This window comes from Gymnoscopelus braueri (genome assembly GCF_963280865.1).
Source record: "Gymnoscopelus braueri genome assembly, chromosome: 16".
In the NCBI taxonomy this organism is placed as follows: Eukaryota; Metazoa; Chordata; class Actinopteri; order Myctophiformes; family Myctophidae; genus Gymnoscopelus; species Gymnoscopelus braueri.
The window spans coordinates 35517771-35541543 of record NC_137616.1 but is presented as its reverse complement, the minus strand read 5'-3'; the positions used below and the strand labels follow the sequence as shown (position 1 = coordinate 35541543).

General features: G+C 39.1%; 1 protein-coding gene across 5 annotated transcripts; it reads left to right on the top strand.

The window, feature by feature from the left end:
* Positions 1–1609: 1609 nt before the first annotated feature.
* Positions 1610–22086, top strand: LOC308103591 (H-2 class II histocompatibility antigen, E-S beta chain-like). 5 transcript variants are annotated; one of them, XR_013934757.1, is made up of 10 exons: positions 1610–1710; positions 3140–3223; positions 7979–8233; positions 11950–12222; positions 15050–15269; positions 16088–16155; positions 17336–17449; positions 18589–18645; positions 20376–20808; positions 21076–21609. XR_013934757.1 is itself a non-coding variant. In XM_080453652.1 (9 exons), exons 2-8 carry the CDS (start codon positions 3157–3159, stop codon positions 18624–18626), a joined length of 1035 nt encoding a protein of 344 aa, XP_080309778.1. In that variant the 5' UTR covers positions 1610–1710; positions 3140–3156; the 3' UTR covers positions 18627–18664; positions 20376–22086. The 5 variants fall into 5 exon arrangements, 4 of the variants coding, with proteins under 4 accessions (XP_080309778.1, XP_080309779.1, XP_080309776.1 ...); XM_080453652.1 differs by having other exon boundaries at positions 18589–18664; positions 20376–22086; XM_080453653.1 differs by having other exon boundaries at positions 15053–15269; positions 20376–22003.
* Positions 22087–23773: the final 1687 nt, after the last annotated feature.

The following is a 23773-nucleotide window of genomic DNA, read 5'->3' as shown; positions in this document are numbered from 1 at the left end:
CCGTGTAGGCGCTGCTGCTCATTGTCACTCAGCTCTGGACTCAGAATCCTATTGTTAAACTCCTCTGGAAGAAAAGAGTGAGATGTTAATAGTAAAAATATAAAATAGTAATACCCACTTCACAGAGCTATCCCTTAATGCTATTCAGTATTGAGTGCAGTTATGTTGCCAACTGGCTTAGATGTTACAGGAAAGGCTGGTTAGAGTGCATATAACTTTTGATGTTACAGTTAAGACTGGTGAGAGTGGATATAACATTAGATGTAACAGGAATTACTGGTGCGACATTGGGGTTGTCAAGTGCACAACATTTCTAGACAGAAAAGTGTGTGCCACTGAATGTGTATGAATGTTTTTGTTGTGCAATGGTGGCGTACGAAAATTGCTATTTGCACTATTAAAAACAAATAATTGTTAATTAATCGTAACCGAGGCAAAGGTTTGAAATAATGGTGAAATTGATTTGAACGTGCACACACACACACAGTGAGGCAGAACTGTAGAACATGCACATACACAAATAATTGTAGTGGATATAATATTTGCCTCTGAGATATAGTGGACGTAAAAGTATTGCAAATTGGAAATACTCCAGTAAAGTAAAAAGTAACTCAAAATTGTACTTAAGTACTTTACACCACTGATAGCCTACTGTCTGTCTCTCTCTCTCACACACACGCACGCACGTACGCACGCACGCACAAACACACACACACACACACACAGTCTGTGTCTCTCTCGTCTCTCTCTAACTGGTGATTTAATAAAAGAATGATCCTGATTGGCTGCTGAGTGAATCAGGAAGTGAAATTAAAGTTTGAGGAGTTTCCTGTCAGTAGCTTCAACCACACACACACACACACACACACACACACACACACACACACACACACACACACACACACACACACACACACACACACACACACACACACACACACACACACACACACACACACACACACACACACACACACACACACACACACACACACACACACACACACACACGATTTTAGCCCCTGTCAGGAGGGGGGGCAAGATTTTGTCACAAGGGGGGGAGGGGAGGGGAGGGGGTGGACACAAAAACTGCTGACTGGTATTATTTTACACTATGGACTCCTAATTTACTCCTTTACTAATTTACTCCTATTTACGGACTCCTAATGTGTCATATATAGTGTCGTAGAAAATCAGAACCATACATATTCTGAAGAAAACCCAGATACTTGACATTCAGTAATTGGGTCTTATGATTAAAATAAGAACATTATAATGGTATTACATATTGATGACCCCTGGATTAGACATAAGGTGCATAAGGTACATTATGTGCATGAGGTTAGACATAAGGTGCATAAGGTACAGTATGTACATGAGGTTAGACATAAGGTGCATAAGGTACAGTGTGTACATGAGGAGACATAAGGTGCATAAGGTACAGTATGTGCATTAGGTTAGACATAAGGTGCATAAGGTACAGTATGTACATGATGTTAGATATAAGGTGCATAAGGTACAGTATGTATATAAGGAGACATAAGGTTCAAAAGCAGCAGCTATATACATGATTATGTGCAATAATCCAGACTGTCGTCTTTCTGGAAACAGATGATGTAACATCATATCTTTAATCTGATTGGCTCATTCTTCTAAACTATAAAACGAGTCCTCCTTCATTCTCTGTCAGACTCCAGAACTTCTCTTGAGGTAAACATCTGTTTATTCTGATCTGTAATATATTAGAGTATATTTATATTGTTATATTCATATTATTAAAACAAACAGCATATTTATAATGTTATACATACATTATATGTATCTTTTGATAAATGAAATATATATCTATATTGTTATTAATATAAATAAACATTATGTCTGTTGATTATATACTGAATAACTTACTGTTATATTGATATATCAAATATACATACAGTTTCTTCATAGTGTTATTATTCAGCCTCAAGGCCCGAACCAACAGGCTTTGGATAAATTATTTTACACTGTGCAACCTGCCTTATGAACAATACACACTAATAACACAACACAGTGTGTTGTGTCATTTAAGCCCATATGATCAGGGCCCTTCTGGTAGTTCTAGAGTCAGGTTTACTCTACCTAACAACACTAGTAGGAGCTAAATGTGTTATTTTTATTATTAGTAGTAGTATTGTGCACTGGGTTAGATAATTAGTTAGGGGAAGTTAGCCTAATGTTTGACCAATCTGTAATATAAATGCTTAACACTAGCTTTCTTCACAAACGTGTTCATAAAGGTGTCTAGAAACACTTCTCAATTTGTTCCAACCAAACTCCCTTGGGATACTTTGTGGGAGCCAATCAAAGTTTGGGTACCCGGAGGGCCTGGAAAAAAAACCTTGAACAATTCAAATTGGCCAAAATGAGGTTTTCAGGGGTCCTGAATCCATCCCAACCCTTAGTTTTTAGTAAAAAGAAATACTCTTGGCCATAAAAGTGACCACACATACTTTTCAGGGTCCTATCCATCAGATTGTGGTGGCTGTAATTATCATCTACCTGGGCCCTCTCAGACCCCCACCTTTCAAGCAATGCATTCTGGGATAGGTGTTAAAATGTCACAGATCACAGAAGTGAACCTTTCAGGCCTGTTTATTCAGCTCGCTGTATCTCTGCTACACATCACTCTATAAGCCATATCTCCTAAACTGGTGGGTCAAACTGTACAACCAACATGTCAATGTGTAGTTATGATTCCCTGCTTTCATATAACATGACAACATGTCAATGTATAGTTATGATTCCCTGCTTTCATATGACATGACAACATGTCAATGTGTAGCTATGATTCCCTGCTTTCAAATAACATGACAACATGTCAATGTGTAGTTATGATTCCTGCTTTCATATGACATGACAACATGTCAATGTGTAGCTATGATTCCTGCTTTCAAAACTAAAAAACAAAGATTAATTAACAATAACAGGCTCTGTGTCATGGTGGGTCACATGTGTATACTGTAGTGAGTTGTGTATAAAGTGCAGGATTATAGATGTTCACAAGCAGTGGTGGAAAGTAACTAAGTACATGTACTCAAGTCTCTTCTGTTTATTCTCATCTGTTTATTCTCATATGTTTATTCTCATCTATTACATTCAGTTCAGTTCTGATCAGTGATGATGAAGATTACAGCCACCCTCCTCATCCTCTCCTCTGTACTTCATGTCAAAGCAATCCCAGGAAGTAAGTACATTATATTTATGTTATTATATTAAATATACTGTTATACATCTACTCTTATTATATATAATATTCATTCATAGATGTACTCTTGTTATATAAAATACATGTATATTTATATTATTAAAACCTACAGTATATTTATATTGTTATACATGCATTCTATTTTGAAATATGAAATATATATCTATATTGTTATTAATATAAATAAACATTATGCCTGTTGATTATATACTGGATAATGTACTGTTATATTGATGTATCAAACATACATACAGTTTATTCATACTGTTATTATTTATGATACCATTGGTAAGCGGTATAGCACACACACACACACACGCACGCACGCACACACACACGCACGCACGCACGCACGCACACGCACGCACATGCACATGCACACACATGCTGATTCTAACCTTTCATTATATTATATTATCAGTGGTGTAAAGTAACTAAGTACATACTCAAGTAGGCCTACTGTACTTAAGTACAATTTTGAGGTATTTTTTTACTTTACTGGAGTACTTCCAATTTTCAGTATTTTAACTTCTACTCCACTACATTTCACTTCAGACACAAATATTATACTTTTACTCCACTACAATTATTTGAAGTAACAACATATTCTCACCATGGTGATTTCAGAGTAAACTCGACCCAGTTAGCAGGCCTGTGGCCTTCAGGGAATTTACGGCTAATTTCTGGTCTAAGTCTGGTCACCATCCGTAGACCCCTTAACAACTAAACCTCCCCCAGTAGTCCAGTCCCTGACTTAAGACACAATATGGACACAATATGGACCTGGAGATATCACAGTTATAAGAAGAGCAGAGGACAGAGAGGCCTCTTTAATCTACTGGCCTGCTTCAGAAGAAATGTCTCAGGGCCGGCGCGGCGGGCGCGCCCATTAAGCAGAGGAGGCAGTTGCCTAGGGCGCCACTCGGGGGGGGGGGGGGGGGGGCAAAAAAGGCTCTAGGTGGCGCTGTGGCAGAAAACTGTGGCGCGGCGCTGTCAGACATAGGATAGGCTCCTGTCCTCTGAATTACTTTCATTTTAAAAGAGACTGAGGTGTTCTTATTTTTAAATGGGGGGGGGGTCCCTTGTACCAGTTAAAATACTCAAAAGACTCTAATGAACCAACCTGTCCTACTCCTCCATCTAGAGAAATGCACTGATGCTCATCCTATCAAAACCCACTCACATCCTATGCCTACCACTTGGAATCCTAAGTCTAGTCACACAGGGATAGCGAGCCAAACCATGCAAACCATATTTACATTTATACCATCATGCAAAACCACTGCACATAATCATAGCATAAAGTCATTGCAAAACAAGACATTGCATCAAACATTGCATCAAACATTGCATCAGCTACAGATCTCTACCTATATGAGGTGTGTATTATATCAGTAATGTAGCCGTTTGTGTGGAATTCCCATACTCACCGAGGGCGTGGTGATGTCCTTCAGAAGAAACCTAGTCTATTTATCTCTATAGCACTAACTCAGAAAATCTATCTTTTTGGAAGATTAAAAGCTTCCCTTTATTTGCTCAGTTCATAGTGGGATTACAGATGTGTATTTAAAGTAATACTAGGTAACGTTTTCAACAAAACAAAAGTTAAATTGTATATCTTTTGCGAGTGGCAAAAGTTTCACAACACCCACTCCGTGAATTTCACCCCCGGAAGCCTTTTATTTATATATTTTCTATTGAAAGTGGACTGGGGGGACTTTCCCGGGGAAATGACGTTCCTGGCCAACGTCATGACGTCGTGGCCGACGTCCCCAGGAACTACCGCAACGGTTTCCTGTTTGGCCAGGAACTACCGCGCTATAACAAAAAGGAACCTCACGCTGATGTTAAGATAATGTAGAATTGGAAGATCGAAAAAGAACAGAAAAAGAAAGCACAGCTCATGGTAACTAATGCTCCACTGGCTAAGAGAAACGATCCGTAGATAGTATAAAACAATTAAAAGATCGCTTTTTGAAACGCTTCCGGCTTCCGGTGAAAACGAATGGAATTCTGGGTAATCGAGGATTACGGAAATTGTATGCAGTGACGGTAGTGACCAGCAGAGGTTGCTAAAAATCGTTATTTGGGATTCTGCATTGTATAACTTTAACAATACAAAATACAAATATAAATGAAATCTAGGAATGTTTCATGTCTGTCATGGTCAGATTTACAAATGCCTTAATTTAGGCTTGTCCTAAACTAATTTAGAATTTAGATTAAAAGGGAGGAGGTTCCATTTAGATCTCATTCAGCCTGAAATACAGGCCAGTCTAAATTTGGTAGTTTCAAAAATGTATAATACCATTTATTAATATTATTTATTATAGTTATAATAATTATTAATAAACACCAAATAGGTTTCATCTCAAAATAGAGTAATTTCCCTTTTTTAATTTAAGTCATTTTTTACCTTCCTCCATGTGGAGCCATGACTGCTTAACATCTGAATAAGGTGCAGGAGAAGAAGCCCCAAAAACCTAAGAGCCCAAAGGGCCCCCTGTGTCCAAAAGCCTCCTCGCGCCTCCCTCAGTCTCCCTCAGTCTCCCTCAGCCTCCCTCAGTCTCCCTCAGCCTCCCTCAGCCTCCCTCAGTCTCCCTCAGTCTCCCTCAGTCTCCCTCAGCCTCCCTCAGTCTCCCTCAGCCTCCCTCAGTCTCCCTCAGCCTCCCTCAGCCTCCCTCAGCCTCCCTCAGCCTCCCTCAGTCTCCCTCAGCCTCCCTCAGCCTCTCTGTGATGCTCTGGTGTGAGCGCCTATATACGGTAGTACGGTCTAAAGGAAGCTCCCCAGACATGAGTGTGTGTATGTGTGTGCACTAGGTGTGCACGTTGGTGATTCTTCGAAAGTTAAGAAAGTCAGTGTGTGTGTATGTGTGTGCACGTAGGCGTGATTGCGAACGCAGCGGAAGGAGGCGCGCTTCGGCGCGCCTCCGCGCAAGTGGAGCTTACTATGAAACCGTGCTCGGGTTGTGTCTCTCTCTGTATCTCTGTGTGCACTGTGTCTCTGTCTGTGTCTCTGTGTGCACTGCCTGTGTGCAGCTCCTCTGAGATAAGTAAATGTCCAATTTAGACATACCATACATCAAATGAAAGGTCTTTGAAAACTGAACACACCTGTCAAGGTTGCGTTTAAGCCCGCCCCTTCCCCCGGAAGTCACGCCCCGGAGAAGGCTCCTAAAAACTCCCCATTGAAACCCCATGTTAAATGAAAAGTGCCCGAATCGCTCCGAAACTTTAAGTGGGGGTCTACGAACAAATACTTCGGGCTCGGATTTTGGCTCCGCCCCCCGGAAGTGGGTGAAACAGGCACTTCAAACACTTTGTTGAATTGTTCAAAAACATTCAAAGTTTTTTTTTTGGGAATTTGTATTTTTCTAAGAGGCTCCTTGTAACGCAGATTTCTTTTGTATTTTTTAAAAAAAATTTATTGGTTACTTTTTTTTAAATATTTTTTTTCATTATTTTTTTTATTTTTTTGCGTTCGCTTACCGCGTTCGCGCGTCTTACTTGTTCTTAGAAGTCAGTGTGTGTGTATGTGGCCTTTTGTGTCTTTTTCAACAGCCACACACACACACACACAAAAACCGCTTACTATGCACCTTGCACTGACATTCAGCATGGCCATATATGGGCATACTGAGGGGTTAAATTTCCCCCGGGATGTGTCTTATTCCTGAGCATGATTCAGTAAATGCAATTATACTGCATATTATCAGCAATTATACATGAGTACATTAAATCATTAATAACATCAGGTTAAATACATCAAATGATTCACGTTTGCATTAAATCTATGAATCTTGGGACAAACCACAAAAGGCCTCTGCCTGCTGCAAGCCTTCCAGTGCAGCTCAGCAGTCATTTCAACCTGTCAGTCAATATCATATTCTTTCTTTAGGCAAATCAAGTGATGAAATAATTTAAAGCCTATATCCTAAAGTGAGCTGTTCAACATAAATTACATTCTAATACATTCCCATATGTTCAACAATTTACTCAAGTACTGTACTTAAGTAGGCTACTATTTTCACTATTCTTTACTTCTACTCCACTACATTTCAGAGGCAAATATTATACTTGTACTCCACTACAATTATTTGAAAACTTTAGTTACTAGTTACTTTGTAGATTTTGATTAAAAAACATACACTTCAGCCCTATATACATTTAGACCATTAGGAAATAGCAGATCTACAAGCTCACAATGCAACGCATTCTGAGCTTGTAGATCTGCTATTTTCAAAATAATTTTATACATTTGAAAACTTGTGAAATGGGACATTCTGCATAATGAGTACTTTCTACTTTTGGTACTTTAAGTACATTTTGATACCAATACTTTTGTACTTTTACTAAAGTAAATTTAAAATTCTGGACTTAACAGAGTATTTCTACATTGCAGTGTTGATACTTTTACTTAAGTAAAAAGTGTGAGTACTTTTTCCACCAATGTATATTATATTACATTATATTACATAATGTTATATTATATTACATTATATTATATAATGTTATGTTCACATCCTGAAATAAATCATTATGAATCTGTTTCATAATATTATAAAAACATTTAAATCTGTTGAATAAAATGTTTGACAGGAAGATACTTCTAATATTCAACTTTAGAACCAAACATGACTGTTTAACATGATGATGATGATGATGATGATGATGATGATGATGATGATGATGAAAAGTTGTTTGAGTGTATTTTCATCTTTGTTTTATTTCCAGTGTTCCATGAGGACCTTCAACTCTCTGGCTGTTCAGACACAGTTAAAGACTCATATAAAGAGAAGATGTTTGCACTGGATGGTGAAGTGATGTTCTACGCAGACTACAACAAAGGGAAGGTGGTGGAGCCTCAGCCTCCGTTTGTAGATCATATGATCCTCCCAGGAGCTTATGAAAGAGCTTTGGATGATCTGGCGTTCTGCATAGACCAGCTGGACGCCTTTCGCACTGCCTTGAAGAAACCACCAGTGAAAGGTACATGAATACTATGAACACAATAGTTATTAACTAAAACGGTTGAATATATTTAACATTAATGAAAATGTTTAACCCATTCAATCCGGGAACACATATCTGTCATTTTAGATTTCTTTGGGTGTTCAAAAATAGCAGATCTACAATCTCATAGCGCGGCACCGAGTGCCGCGCTATGAGCTTGTAAATCTGCTATTTTTGAAAAAAAATAACATGAAAAAAGTTTGAGAACCACAGATATTATAGCAACATACGTTTTTTTACTGTTAGGATTTAGAAGACATTTGTAGAATCCCCAGAGGCAAAGCATAGTTACAAATGTTTGCTTTAAAATATGTATAGATTCAAAGATTTGCGCAAACTTTCATGATTTTTCGGAAATAGCAGATCTACAAGCTCGATTATTTCCCGGTCTAAATGGGTTAAGCATGTATATTAAGCATTTATGGGTTTTATGGTGAAATATTTTCAGCAAGAATGTACTATTTAATTTATTTTGTACTATGTACTATATTATTATTATATAATTTACTATATTTATTTATTAATATAACTTCTATAGTCTTTTCCATGTAATAATGAGCAATCTGGGAACCCATCGTCAAATAAAAAGGAAAAACAGCACCCTCTGCTGTTTTTCACTTTTGCATTTGGGTGGAGGAATTAACTAGAGCCATGCTCACTGGAAACCGGGGTTTGGACATGCCTTCAGCCCTTTACTTCCGGTGGTGTGACTATGTTTTCATTCCCACTAACAATATTTCTCCACGGAGCACTAACACCATTTCTCCCAAAGAACATGGATGGTTTTGGTTATAAGCCCACTTGTTTCTATGATGAAAGAGCAAGTTAAAATGTTACTAACTTTCCGTGGTTTTGTCGGCTCCGAGGACGCTATTGTTAAATCAGTTTCGGTTTGTTTCCAGTGGGATGCGAGCCGCACACATGTAAATCCCGGCCACTACATTTGATTGGATAAAGCGCGGCCTGCTTCCTGATCTGAAGGCACGCCCACTTGTAGCCAATATGCATGGGTTCTCAACACGGCTCCCGACAGATTCAAGCGCAGCTCTGAATCTGTGCTTGAGAGAATAGATAATGAGTGACCTCTGAGTTTCACATTTACACTAGACTGGGCCGGGGGAATAAATGAGACGCACACTAACGTAGGCTATATAGTATGTTTTTCATACATGAACACACACACTAACGTAGGATATATAGTATGTTTTTCATACATGAACACACACACTAACGTAGGCTATATAGTATGTTTTTCATACATGAACACACACACACTAACGTAGGCTATATAGTATGTTTTTTATACATGAACACACACACTAACGTAGGCTATATAGTATGTTTTTCATACATGAACACACACACTAAATGTAGGCTATATAGTATGTTTTTCATACATGAACACACACTCTAACGTAGGCTATATAGTATGTTTTTCATACATAAACACACACAACTGAATCAGTTCTGTGAAGCTCCTCCCAATCCTCCCATGTGGCTTCCTACTGTAAATGTAGCTTTGGAGTAGCCTGGTTCCAGACCATAGACCCCGCCCACTCTCTGAGTGAGCTCCACGCAGCTTCAGTCTGATAATCAGGCTAGCTTTGGAGAGGAGGGGGGTGGAGTGGCAGTCAGTGTGTGGGCTGCTAGCAGTGGTGGAAAGTAACTAAGTAGATTTACTTAAGTACTGCACTTAAAGGGACACTTCGCCGATTGTGCAACCAGATCTTATTTTAATGAAGTTTAGGACTCAAGAAACAAGATCCTGGTTTTTTTTTGTGTATAATCTGTGTTTTTAGATATCTAGTAATCTTCGAATACATCGTGACGTTATTTAAGTCACGAGAGATTGGTCTCATTCCTTTCCGCACTACATGTTGTCTCGACGCGTCTCAGTCAGACCAGCTCCAAAGACAGCCCGTAACACTTTGTTCAACCTTCTTTCCCCACTCGGCCACTCCCATTAGCTGCGGCCAGCGGGCAACCCCCCTTGCAGAGTGAGGCATTACTTTACCTGAGTTATCTTCTGATAGTTGTACTTGAATGTTGACATGAAATAATAATCCTGTTTAGTGTTTCATAAGCGCAAGCGTAAAAAAATAAAAAATACAGCGTGGAGTGGCGGCGCTGGTAAACAAACACCGTCGCGAAAGGCTAGGATCAGAATACTAAGGATTCGACAGTGATGTCACTACTATGCGACACGGAAGTAGAACTGCATATACCAAGGATTTGTCAGTGATATGACATCACTAACGAATCCTTGGACATATATGTAACTAGATGAACGTGTGCGAGGTACACGTTCTACAGCCAGTGTTGCCAGATATTGTGAGAGAAATAAGCAACCAGGTCTATGAAAACAAGCCCAAAAGAAGATAACTAGGCCAAGAGCACTTTACCTAGACATGGGATATTAATATTATATATTTGAAAATTGCCGATCTACAAGCTCACAACGCTTCGCGACCCATTGTGAGCTTGTAGATCTGCTATTTACAAAAAAATCTTGAGGGGGAAAAAGTGCAAAATGTGGAATATTTTTGACACATATTTGTTAGGGGCTCCCTGGCACAAATTATAATTTCAGATGGGGGTCTGTGGAAAAATACATGAACATGTTTGAGAACCACTGGTTTAAACAACAGTCAAAACATTTGGAAACGAGCCCAAATATCAACTACATTTTAGAAAGAAGCCACTTATAATAAGCAGACATGGCAACACTGGCATGCTGTTTGTATTTTGTTGTTGGAGATCACACCCACATGCAACCTCCCCTCCCCACAAGGAGGCGCAGTGCACCAAAGCATTATGGTCATTGTAGTAATGCAGCAGTCCAGTCAAACCCTAGTCAAACACACAGATTTCTTTATTTTTCTGGCCATATAGGGTGCACATTTTAAATTGTGCTACTGTTATCTACTACAAATACTATTACCATTGAGTGATTGCAGTTTCTTCCAGGGGTGAAATGCTCCTTTAAGTACATTTTGAGGTATTTGTACTTTACTTGAGTATTTCCAGTTTTCAATACTTTTACTGCTACTCCACTATATCTCTGATCCAAATATTGTACTTTATTCCACTACATTTACTTTAAAACTTAGTTACTTTGTAGATTTTGATTATTATTACAAAACATACATTCAGCCCTATATACATTTTGGCCATTTGAAAATCTACAAGCTAATCAGATCTACAAGCTCACAATGCGTCGTGATGCGACGCATTGTGAGCGTGTAGATCTGCTATTTTCAAAGGATTTTCATACATTTGAAAACTTGAAATGGGACATTCTGCACAATGAGTACTTTTACTTTTGGTACTTTAAGTATATTTTCAAACCAATACTTTTGTACTTTTACTCAAGTACATGTTGAATTCTGGACTTTTACTTGTAACAGGGACTTTCCATATTCCAGAATTGATACTTTTACTTAAGTAAAACATTTGAGTACTTTCTCCACCACCCCGCTGCTAGTAACCCCGCCTGCCTCCTATTAGCCTACTCTGTGGCTGTGGCTCACACACACACACGGACGGACGGACGGACGGACGGACGGACACAAACCTATTTTAGACTTTATGTAGTGACATATTTGGCCGATGGGGGGCAGTTAGCCTAGTGTTGATATTATACAGATGATAATAAAACTGAACATTAATGACAAACATTTTTACATTTCCAGATGGATATGTGTACTATGAGGCTTACCGCTGTGTGTTTAACTCCAGTGAGCTGAAGGACATACAGTTCATATTCTCAATGCATTTCGATGGTGATGAGATCATCAGGTGGGACAGTAGAGTAGATCAGTATGTTGGATACACTGAGGTTGGTGTGAAGAACGCAGAGCGCTGGAATAAAAATCCTTTACAAGTGGCTGCTGCGAGAAAAAACCGAGAGGTACACTGCAAACTCAACATTGAGATCGACTACTCCTCTGTTCTGAACAAGAGAGGTGAGCTGATCTCAGAGCAGCACTCAACACTCATCACCTCATAAACTATAACATGAAATCATAATAAATCATTCTATTCAGAGATGATTAATGGTGTTAATATTGATCTGATAATGATTATGAAACATTCCTTAATATGCTGAGAAACATTTCAGATCCTCTTGATTTATACTCTATCCTAACACGCTGTCACACAGTGGAAATAGCAGATCTACAAGCTCACAACATGTGGTGTCACCATCGTGCACCGAGTATAAATGAAACATGTAGATCTATTTCTGAGTGTTTTCACCTATATAATGACCTTCCTAAAATAGAGACACCAGGATTAATGTTTTTAAATGAACTTTAAAAAGAACCATGCAGGCTAAAACACACCTCTATGGAGCACCCAAGTCCTGACGTCAGTGCCGCGTCATTTGTTGTGTTGAAATCCCCATAGGATAATCTTAGATCACCTCATAAAAGAACTGTGTTCTAGACATAAACACACCACCCCGGATATTTTACTTATATGTATATGAAGCATGGACTCAGGGACGTGCAGAAGGATTTGGAGAGGCAGGGGCTGGAATTTCAAAAGGGCACATTGGACTTTACGAACAATTACCATACTTTTAGGCCCAAAAACCCGAAACAGTATCATAACGTGCTTAATGTCCTCAAAGTCACGCACTCAACAAGCTTTGAACTGAGCAGATTGGACCTTCCGTTCCAGAGATAATGGCCAAAACAACTTGAAAACGGCCACTTTCGCCGGTTTTCGATCGCGATTTTCGATTGAAATTTTGGTCATTGTCGCCCGTTTTTCTTTAATAACACAGGCTAGGAAGGTCGTACGGCGACAAACTAGATACCTGAGGAAAGTTCACTTTGAGCTGCATCCAACACATCCACTGCTATTTCCGTCAGCTTTACCGATAGGCCGCAAGGGGCAGTTGAAATTAATTTTTGGGTTTGAAAAAAATAAATAAATAAAACAGTTGGAGAGGGCACTTTTTTACCGACGGGTAAAAGGGCAGGGGCTGAAGCCCCCTTTCATGTCTATGTGTGCACGTGCATGCATGGACTGAAGGTGGAAATGTACAAATCTACCCAAAGAGGAACACAATAAACACTAGAAACGAGTCAAACGACATTTCCCATGAACTGCTGTAGGGACAGTGATTTCAGACCCGGAAGTGTAGTTTTTAGGACTTTTAAGGCCGAATGAATTACATTTTCTCCGTAAACAGGCTGTATCAAATATGAATGAATATCATAAACGATGCAGAGTCCCCCCCCCTGACAGAAACGCCCAGATGATGTGTTTATTTCTGGAACACAGTTCTTACATGAGGTCATATTTATATATATTTCTAATATGGGGATTTCAACACAAAAAATAACGCCAAGACCCAGGAGGACAGCGCCCCTTAGTGGCACTGATGTCAGACTTTCGTGCTCTATACACTTCATTTCACCACCTGATTTTAATTGTTTTTACTAGTTTGTTTTGTATGTTTTTAATCACTTTAGTAATATTTTACATGATTATGTGTATTGTTTTGTTTGTTTCTACTCTTGTTCATTTGAACTATTTTCATCATCAATGATATCGCTCGGTTTATTTTTGTTTATGTAAAGCACTGTGTAACTGTGAATGATTTAATATGTTTAAATTACATAAATAAATGCATTCTATGTTGTAGAAAACTGTAGACTATCGTAGAATCTACAGTATTCTATGAAACATTTGTTCTCTAGTGCCATCTGGTGGCCAAACAATAGGCATTTATCAGACACTCTTAATCCAGAGTGATTTACAGTAAGCAAGGAGAACACAAGGTAATACATCAAATGCATAGAAATAGTCATAAGTGAACCAAGAACCTATCATCAGTATAAACAGTATAATATCAAACTAAAAATCTGTATATTGAAACTACCTAACCTTTGCATAAGACATCAAGGCTAGGTCTAGTGCTACAGGCTAAGGTGGAGTCTGAAGAGGAGAGTCTTCAGATTACGACGGAAAATTGGGAGTGAGTCTGCAGTTCTGACTGCAATGGGGAGTTTGTTCCACAGTTTGGGAGCCAGAAGGGAGAAGAGTTTAGGACGTGTGGAGCGTTGTCCAGGGTGTTTAGAGAAGGGAGAAGAGTCTAGGACGTGTGGAGTGGTGTCCAGGGTGTTTTAGGGAAAGGAGAAGAGTCTAGGACGTGTGGAGCGTTGTCCAGGGTGTTTTAGGGAAGGGAGAAGAGTCTAGGACGTGTGGAGCACTGTCCAGGGTGTTTTAGGGAAAGGAGAAGAGTCTAGGACGTGTGGAGCGTTGTCCAGGGTGTTTTAGGGAAAGGAGAAGAGTCTAGGACGTGTGGAGCGTTGTCCAGGGTGTTTTAGAGAAGGGAGAAGAGTCTAGGACGTGTGGAGCGTTGTACAGGGTGTTTTAGAGAAGGTTCTGACAGCTTCCCTGTGTTAGCTGATCTGAGTGAGCGGGAGGGGTTGTAGGGTTGGATCAGGCTTGAAGATATGGGGGTGTCATACCTTTGGTTGCTTTGTAGGCCAACATCAGTGTTTTGTACTCTGTGAGGGCAGCAACTGGGAGCCAATGGAGGGAGAGGAGAACGGGGAGAGCCGGGAAACGCGAACATTTTGGCTGGTTGAAGACCAAGCGTTTTGCGGCTTTCTGGATCATTTGGATGATGTACAATTATTAATGATAATGACATTTTCCTATGACTGGTATAATAATAATAATAATAATAATAATAATAATAATAATAATAATAATAAGGGTAATAATAATAATAATAATAATAATATAATAATAATAATAATCATCATTTTTTAGGAGTGGAGCCCAAAGTGAGACTGAAGTCAATGACTCCCCCTCGTCGTGGTGAACACACTCACATGCTGAGGTGCAGCAGCTACGACTTCTATCCTAAAGTGATCCTGGTGACCTGGTGGATAGGTCAAGAACCTTTGACCTCTGGTCTCTCCTCTACCGATGAGCTGTCTGATGGAGACTGGTACTACCAGTACCACTCCTACCTGGAGTACACACCCAGGTACACACCTAACAGACACCTATACATAGAAATACACACCTCTACTGGTACTACCAGTACCACTCCTACCTGGAGTACGCACCCAGGTACACACCTAACAGACACCTATACATAGAAATACACACCTCTACTGGTACTACCAGTACCACTCCTACCTGGAGTACACACCCAGGTACACACCTAACAGACACCTATACATAGAAATACACACCTCTACTGGTACTATCAGTACCACTCCTACCTGGAGCACACACCCAGGTAACTAACAGACACCTATACATAGAAATACACACTTAGTAGACACTTATACATATATTCTTTAACAATAAAACATGTGTTACTCACTTGCTGAAAATGGGCCATTAATTGGTAGGCTAATATTAAGTCTCTCTCACACACACACACACACACACACACACGCGCGCGCACACGCACACGCAAACGATTCCTCCCGAGTCCCGACCATGTTTATCACCAGTCCACTCCAGACACAACTACGCAGCAAGCTCGTCGGCGTGCACGCATGACGAACGCACACAGAGACCTGTGTGCGAGCGCGCTATACATGAATACACACACAGGAATACGCTATTATGTGTGTATCTCGTTACTAAGTTTCTTCTGCCTCTTGCCTTCCTATTGTTCCTGCAATTGGGAGGGAATAGTGGAATACACAATAAACACTAGAGCGGAGGAGAGCCCAGCGGGGCATTCACGCTCTTTTTTATTTTCCGTGTGTGTGTGTGTGTGTGTGTGTGTGTGTGTGTGTGTGTGTGTGTTTGTGCGTGTGCGTATGTGTGTGTGTGTGTGTGTTACAGATCAGGAGAGAAGATCACATGCATGGTGGAACATCCCAGCCTGACCGCGCCTATCAAGATGGACTGGGGTCAGTTACTGTAATCTACTGTATTGTACTGTAATCTACTGTAATCTACTGTAATCTACTTTAGTGTACTGTAATCTACTGTATTCTACTGTAATCTACTGTAGTGTACTGTACTCTACTGTATTTTACTGTAGTGTACTGTAATCTACTGTATTCTACTGTAGTGTACTGTAATCTACTGCATTTTACTGTAGTGTACTGTAATCTACTGTATTCTACTGTAGTGTACTGTAATCTACTGTATTCTACTGTAGTGTACTGTAATCTACTGTATTCTAATGTAAGTGTTACACTACACTGTGTTTTAACACATTTCCTGCCATTGACGTAGATCTACGTCGATTTTATTTTATTTTATTCCATAATGATCTTTGTTTACTAATGGCTGCAGGTACAAAGACATTTATAGAATGTATAAAATGTATTCATTTAAACTAAAGTATGAGAACAGTCCTGAGAGATGGAACTGGTATTATATAAATGCTGCATTAATATCAATGGTAATGGTTTAGTGGTTAGAGTGTCTGCCCTAAGATGGGGAGGTCTGGGTTCGATCCCCGGTTGGGTCGTACCAAAGACTATCAAAGTGGGATCCATGCCTCCCTGCTTGGTACTACTTGGTTGGGGGGGTAAGTCTCTGTGACTAGAGTCACATCAAAGGTTGGGTTGGGCATCTACAAGCTCATAGCGTGGCACCGATTGCCTCACTACGAGCTTGTAGATCTGCTATTTTTCTTGAACATTTGTGAAAATCTTTGAATATATATATATTTTTAACATTTGTAACATTTGTTACAGTCAAATGTCTCAACAAGTCTTAACTCTTCTGAAAAACTATTGTTGCTATAATATCAGTGGTGCTCAAACTTTTTCTTGTCATGGACCCCCAAAATTATTGCTGATCCCCATCAAATCCCCCCCCAGAAGCAAAGATTTGAGTTAAAAAATGTTTTTTAAACATATATATATACAGTATATAATTTCAAAGATTTGCAAAAATGTTCAAGATTTTTCAAAAATAGCAGATCTGCTATTTTTGAATAGCCAAAGTATAAAATAATGGTTATAGCTCAAATCCAAAATGACACAGATGATTCCATGTCAGAGTCAGTGAAGAACAAGGTGTTTTAATCTACTGTAATAATATATCATATAATTAATATAATATTTGTATTGTCAGATGACTCCATGCCAGAGTCAGTGAAGAACAAGGTGGCCATGGGAGCATCAGGTCTGGTTCTGGGTCTGGTCTTGTTCCTGTCTGGATTCATCTACTTCCAGAGGAAGAAACGAGGTGATTAGCATGTTTAATTAACATGTTTAATTATGTGTTTAATTAATGTGTTTAATTAACATGTTTCATTAACATGTTTCATTAACATGTTTCATTAATTATTATACTACCAGTGGAAGAAACAAGGTGATTAACATGTTTAATTAACATGTTTAATTAACATGTTTAATTAATTATTATACTACCAGTGGAAGAAATGAGGTCAGATCAACAGAGGATCACATGACATGTGGAACCCTCACAGAAATGCAAACAAACAAACAAACAAACAAACAAACATGTAAAGCCACAACCTAAACTGGTTTATATCGGTTTAGAACCTTAACCGGTTTAGACCAGTTTAGACAACCTAGTTAGAGATCAAAGTGCACTGGTGTATGGTGAATTCTAACTTTGACTGGGCCAGAATATTATCGCGGGTGTTCGCGCAACAACGGCAGATAAGTCTATTGAGAATTACGGAGAATTACCGTGGAAAACGGAACGCTCGTCCCAAAACACACTGCCCCATTTTTTTCGAGGACAGAGGCCGCCGGTTTAGACCCGGGGCAGGGTGTTTTGGGACGACGGTTCTTCTTCTATTACATTTCTGAATGGAAAGAGGTGCCCGTCTCCGCGCAATGGAGAACCGGTTTGACGGCGAAACTGGTTTTCTAATGGCCACTCATTAACAATTCGGCCGAATGCAAATGAGCCCCATTTGAAAACAAAGGCGACTTATAGGGTGAGGGGCTACTAATGTTGTTATGTTGATTTTTTGTTGTTTCCCCCTGGCGGATCTGGGTTTACACAGATCGGGCCATGGCCTCGTTGGCCCCAATGACCGTACGCCTCTGTCAAAGTGTGTTTTACATTTAGCTTTAATACATCAGTGTTACATTTAGTCCTAAATAAGAGTCAAATGTTCACATTAGTTCTGATGCAACATGTGACCCTGATGACTGAACCCTAATGTTGTGTTTTTATTGTGTTATTGTGTTATTGTGTTATTGTGTTATTGTGTTATTGTGTTATTGTGTTATTGTGTTGTTGTGTTATTGTGTACGTTTATGCATTTTATGGAGAAATACACACAATACAGAACATAGGATTTATTTGTGTGTCTGTTTTAACTGTCTCTCTTCTTCTTCTTCTATCAGGTCGTATTCTGGTGCCGACAACCAATGACGATCTTTAGACTCCTCCCACACACCCAGGTTCACTTCCTCTTTCTTTTTGGCTAAACTTTGTTTTTTTATTTTATGTATAAAAGTGTATAAAACTATAAAACATACACAAAACAACATGCTTGTGTAAGAAGTGAAACAACTAGCCTGGTAAACCATCCCGGTCGCGTGAATTCACATTATCATGTGTATTCTGCTTCATTTATTATAATAATGAATCTAATAATCACATTTAATAATCAAATGATTTGTTGTATCAGACAACACTGATGACAATGTAGTCAGATAGGGGGGGGGGGGTCCTCCTCTTGGTAAACTGTGTAGTTTGGACCATGGGGGGGTATACCATTCATCATCAATGAACATGTTTTACATGACAGCAGTGTGACAGCCTGCATGAGTTTAGATCCCATAGCCTGAGACGGCGTTAAGGTACATGAGTTTAGATCCCATAGCCTGAGAGGAAGTTAAGGTACATGAGTTTAGATCCCATAGCCTGAGAGGAAGTTAAGGTACAGGAGTTTAGATCCCATAGCCTGAGAGGAAGTTAAGGTACAGGGGTTTAGTGGCCCTATCTTGCACACCGCCTCACCCCTTATCACCTTTTTGCAATTTTATAAAAAAATATGTTTTTCAAAAATATTTTTCAAAACATTTTAAGATAGGGCCCTAGATCCCATAGCCTGAGAGGACGTTCAGGTGATTCAGTCAGGAAGTGAAGAGACGACACAATGCAGCCAAAATCTGAACCAATCATTTGAAATAAACATTTCAGTGAACTGTACCAATGATTCAGTTCATTGAACACAACATTTCAGTGAACTGAACCCAATGATTCAGTTCATTGAACACAACATTTCAGTGAACTGAACCCAATGATTCAGTTCATTGAACACAACATTTCAGTGAACTGAACCCAATGATTCAGTTCATTGAACACAACATTTCAGTGAACTGAACCCAATGACTCAGTACATTGAACACAACATTTCAGTGAACTGAACCCAATGACTCAGTACATTGAACACAACATTTCAGTGAACTGAACCCAATGATTCAGTTCATTGAACACAACATTTCAGTGAACTGAACCCAATGATTCAGTTCATTGAACACAACATTTCAGTGAACTGAACCCAATGATTCAGTTCATTGAACACCACATTTCAGTGAACTGAACCCAATGACTCAGTACATTGAACACAACATTTCAGTGAACTGAACCCAATGATTCAGTACATTGAACACAACATTTCAGTGAACTGAACCCAATGATTCAGTTCATTGAACACAACATTTCAGTGAACTGAACCCAATGATTCAGTTCATTGAAAACACTGATCATTCCATCACTAGCAGGATCAAAGACAGAACCTTGTGGTCCAAAGGAGAGTGTTCTACCAACTGAGCTGCCCTTCCTACTAAGATACACTATTGACAAAGTATTGGTCAAATGTTGTTTGAATGGACTGAGTTGTTTCTACTTTGATGGTTACTGTAGTTGCAGGGAGGCTGCTGGGAGGTTAGGTTTTTAACTAGTTTACTAATAACTTGTTCATGATCTATTAACTATTTATAGCATAGTTTAAAATCATTAAATCATTAACCACTAACAAACATTTAACAATTCATGAATAACACATTAACTAATAATTTGTGAATGATTAATTTACTATTAAAAGGTAGGGTTATTCTAAAGTGTTAACATGTTCACACAGTTAATACATTCTGATTCTTATTGGTTTATTGTCTTTTCACAGAACACCTGGGTGTGTTTTTCAGAGAAGCAGAGAGTCATCGCTGCCCCCTGGTGGAGAGAGGAGGCAATACATGTGTGTCCATTCAGCTTTTAAATAATCATAACAGCAGCACAATGATGACATCATCAACCTTTTAAATAATCATAACAGCAGCACAATGATGACATCATCAACAACCTTTTAAATAATCATAACAGCAGCACAATGATGACATCATCAACAACCTTTTAAATAATCATAAAAGCAGCACAATTATGCAAAATACTTTTTTTCCACAGATGTGTCTTTTACACAATTAAAAATGGTAATTGGCTAGCCAAGGCTAACGATAATTAGTGTGGAGTTTCCCAGTTTTTCGCCCAGGTCGACGTGGTTTTGAGGCAAGGTTAAGATTAGGGTTAAGTTTATAGACATAGTTTTAGTGAGGTTAAAGGTCAGGGTTTAGGCGCCACCTGGGCGACACACCAAAGGAAGAGGGAGTCCCAATTAGTGTGGGCGGTTCATCAAATTACTTTGTATAGTTTCTGTCGTCAGAAAACACAAATATAATAGTTCAGTTCTACACTATATTGAAACATTAAATAAATGATCACACACACAATCAGAGTTCTTCATAACATTAATATTAATATCCATCTGAATGGAAGTCAGTCAGCCATGTTTGTGAAAAAGGTTTTACTATTTTGTAATTGACCATAAGTCATTTATTATGTAATCATCTATAATGTGTGATAATTAATGTGTTATGGTCACAGTTTCCCTGTGATGGGTGGACCTGGACCCTCTAGGGTGGACCGAGGTGATGGGTGGACCTAGATGTTCAAGGTTGGTCTGAGGTGATGGGTGGACCTAGACCCTCTAGGGGTCTGGGGTGATTGGTCCACCCAAATTAGACAATGGTGGGCTGCCATAGTCTAGGAAATTAATGGGAAACACTGGTGACATGCAATACTTTATGTTAAGTAATGATTTATATTCAATCATCACTTATTTGTTTTAGCTTTTGCTCATTTGATTTTTCTATTTGTCTCATCTGTTTAAGAAAGTAGGTAGCTGATATATTGCACTTTTACCTTAGCCCTAAGTACACTCTTAGTTGCTTGTTTTAGAAGAGAATGCACTTCAGACTTCTGGTGATTAGTAGTTTTGTTCCCTACATGTTGAATGCACTTATTGTAAGTCGCTTTGGATAAAAGTGTCTGCTAAATGACTGTAATGTAATGTAATGTAATGTAATTTACAATATGTAATCATTACTTACAATATGTAATCATGAGCAGGGGAGCAGAACCACAAAAAAATTACTTTCTGGAGGGAACATCAATAATATCACCAACATAGAGTTAACGCTTGGATTTTATACTAACTAATAATGATTACAGTTTATCTGACATTTAGCATTAAATAAACACCAAATCCATTTTCAATATATGAAACAAACTATAATGTTTTGATGTAAAGAATCCATTAGAGGTTGCCATCACATGATTTAACTACAAACACATGAACATGCCTCCATGTTTAACTGCAGGTTTTACAAACATTGATTCTTTCAGATTAATTCAAATGATTTGATAAATCTAAACTGAACAGTCAGATGACCTCTGCACAGCAGGGGGTCTGACAGGACGCAATGAGTTAATGATATTTACAACATTTAGGTTTGTCTGTTTATCTGATTTAATGTTGATGAGTTAAAACAGACAAAATTAGCACTAATCTCACACACACACACACACACACACACACACACACACACACACACACACACACACACACACACACACACACACACACACACACACACACACACACACACACACACACACACACTTCTTTTTGGACCCTGCTTTGACTAATGATCAATACATTCAAACTTTACTAAAATAAAGAACAAAATATGTGTCTAATTCAGACAGTTTAGATATTCCTCTGTCAGTATTATTTATCTTTAAGTTTTTCAGCTCCACTGTTGTGTTTCTATCCGTTCATATTGGCTGAACTTCACTCATTAAACTAGTTAACAGCTCTGTGGACAAGTGATGATGATGAAGATGAAATTGTTGATGATCAGGACACACGGGTGGCAAAAACCAAACCTTGAAATATGTATTTTTAATGATATAATTTATTTCTAAATACTTTATTGTGTCAGACATGTCCCCTCTTTCTCCCTGGGATCTGCACCCCTGACCATGAATGGTTTGAAGTTTAGCCGTTAGATTGTGGGTTTAATTTGCTTGGTTTGAATATCAATAAAAGAAGGAGAAACATTGTGTCACATTGTGTCACTTTGACTTCCACAAGGTCACACCAAGGACAATGTTTACCATGTTGATGATGAAGGGACTCAGGCTTCGTTCACACGTACATGGGTATTTTTTGTTAATAAACGTATGGATTAATATATGGATTATTACATTGCACTAGAACCCTGTAGAGTGAGTTAACATTTAGGGCAAGAGGGTAAGCACCTTTTATTTTTGCATTTGTACATGTTTGGACACCCTACGGGCTAGGGGCTGAAAGTCCAGTTGGAAATGGGGGGATAGTAGCTACGACTCTCGTAGATTGAAAATGTCAGAATCATAAAATGCGTTTATGAGAGTCGTAATCTACGGCTAACTGTATAGATGGTTTACAGACAAACTACCATAGGCTAGTCTACTTCAGAACGACCAGAGACGCAGGGCATCACCGGCTGGCTCCTGCCCAATGAGGAGCTCTCCACCTGGAGCGCACACTGTCCCAAAACTACTCACTATTAAATGGTGATTATTGAATTATAGAAACAAGAGGCGGCTCACACACTGACACAAATACGTTCTGGCTCTTTGGATGCAAGATATATTCTATTGTCTCTGGACTGGACTTCATTGCTGACATCTCACACCTGGCTGTAACTTTTGGTAAAGCCTTTTCTGTCAAGAGCACAAACCTTCCTACCTTATTGATGTTTTATTATAGAATGCTGATAGAATGAACACATCAGCTGTCGGGGTGCTGGGTTTAAAGAGGATCATGAAATAAACCACCTGGCTCTCATTGAATTCAATGCATGTGTCAGTTTTGTCATTATTTATGACAATGTTTATTAACTCTCTCAGTGCCACGCCCCGACATATCCCGAGTTTTTCCCGAGTACCCTCCGTGCCAGCACGAGAAATCCCGAGTTTTTACTTTTGACTGTGGTCGCGCTATTCTGTATATTTTTCATGATCACTTTCGCTTCCTGACTACATCAGACTCACCCGGAGCCGGATGTAAAAAAAAAATGTCATTTCCGGGTCACGTTGTTTTTCTCCGGTGATTTTCGGCCAGAATAGGGAAAGTCACGGTTTTTCACACGGTATAAAAAGCGAACGGAGAGGTCCACGTCTACACTCTTTGGTCTGGGT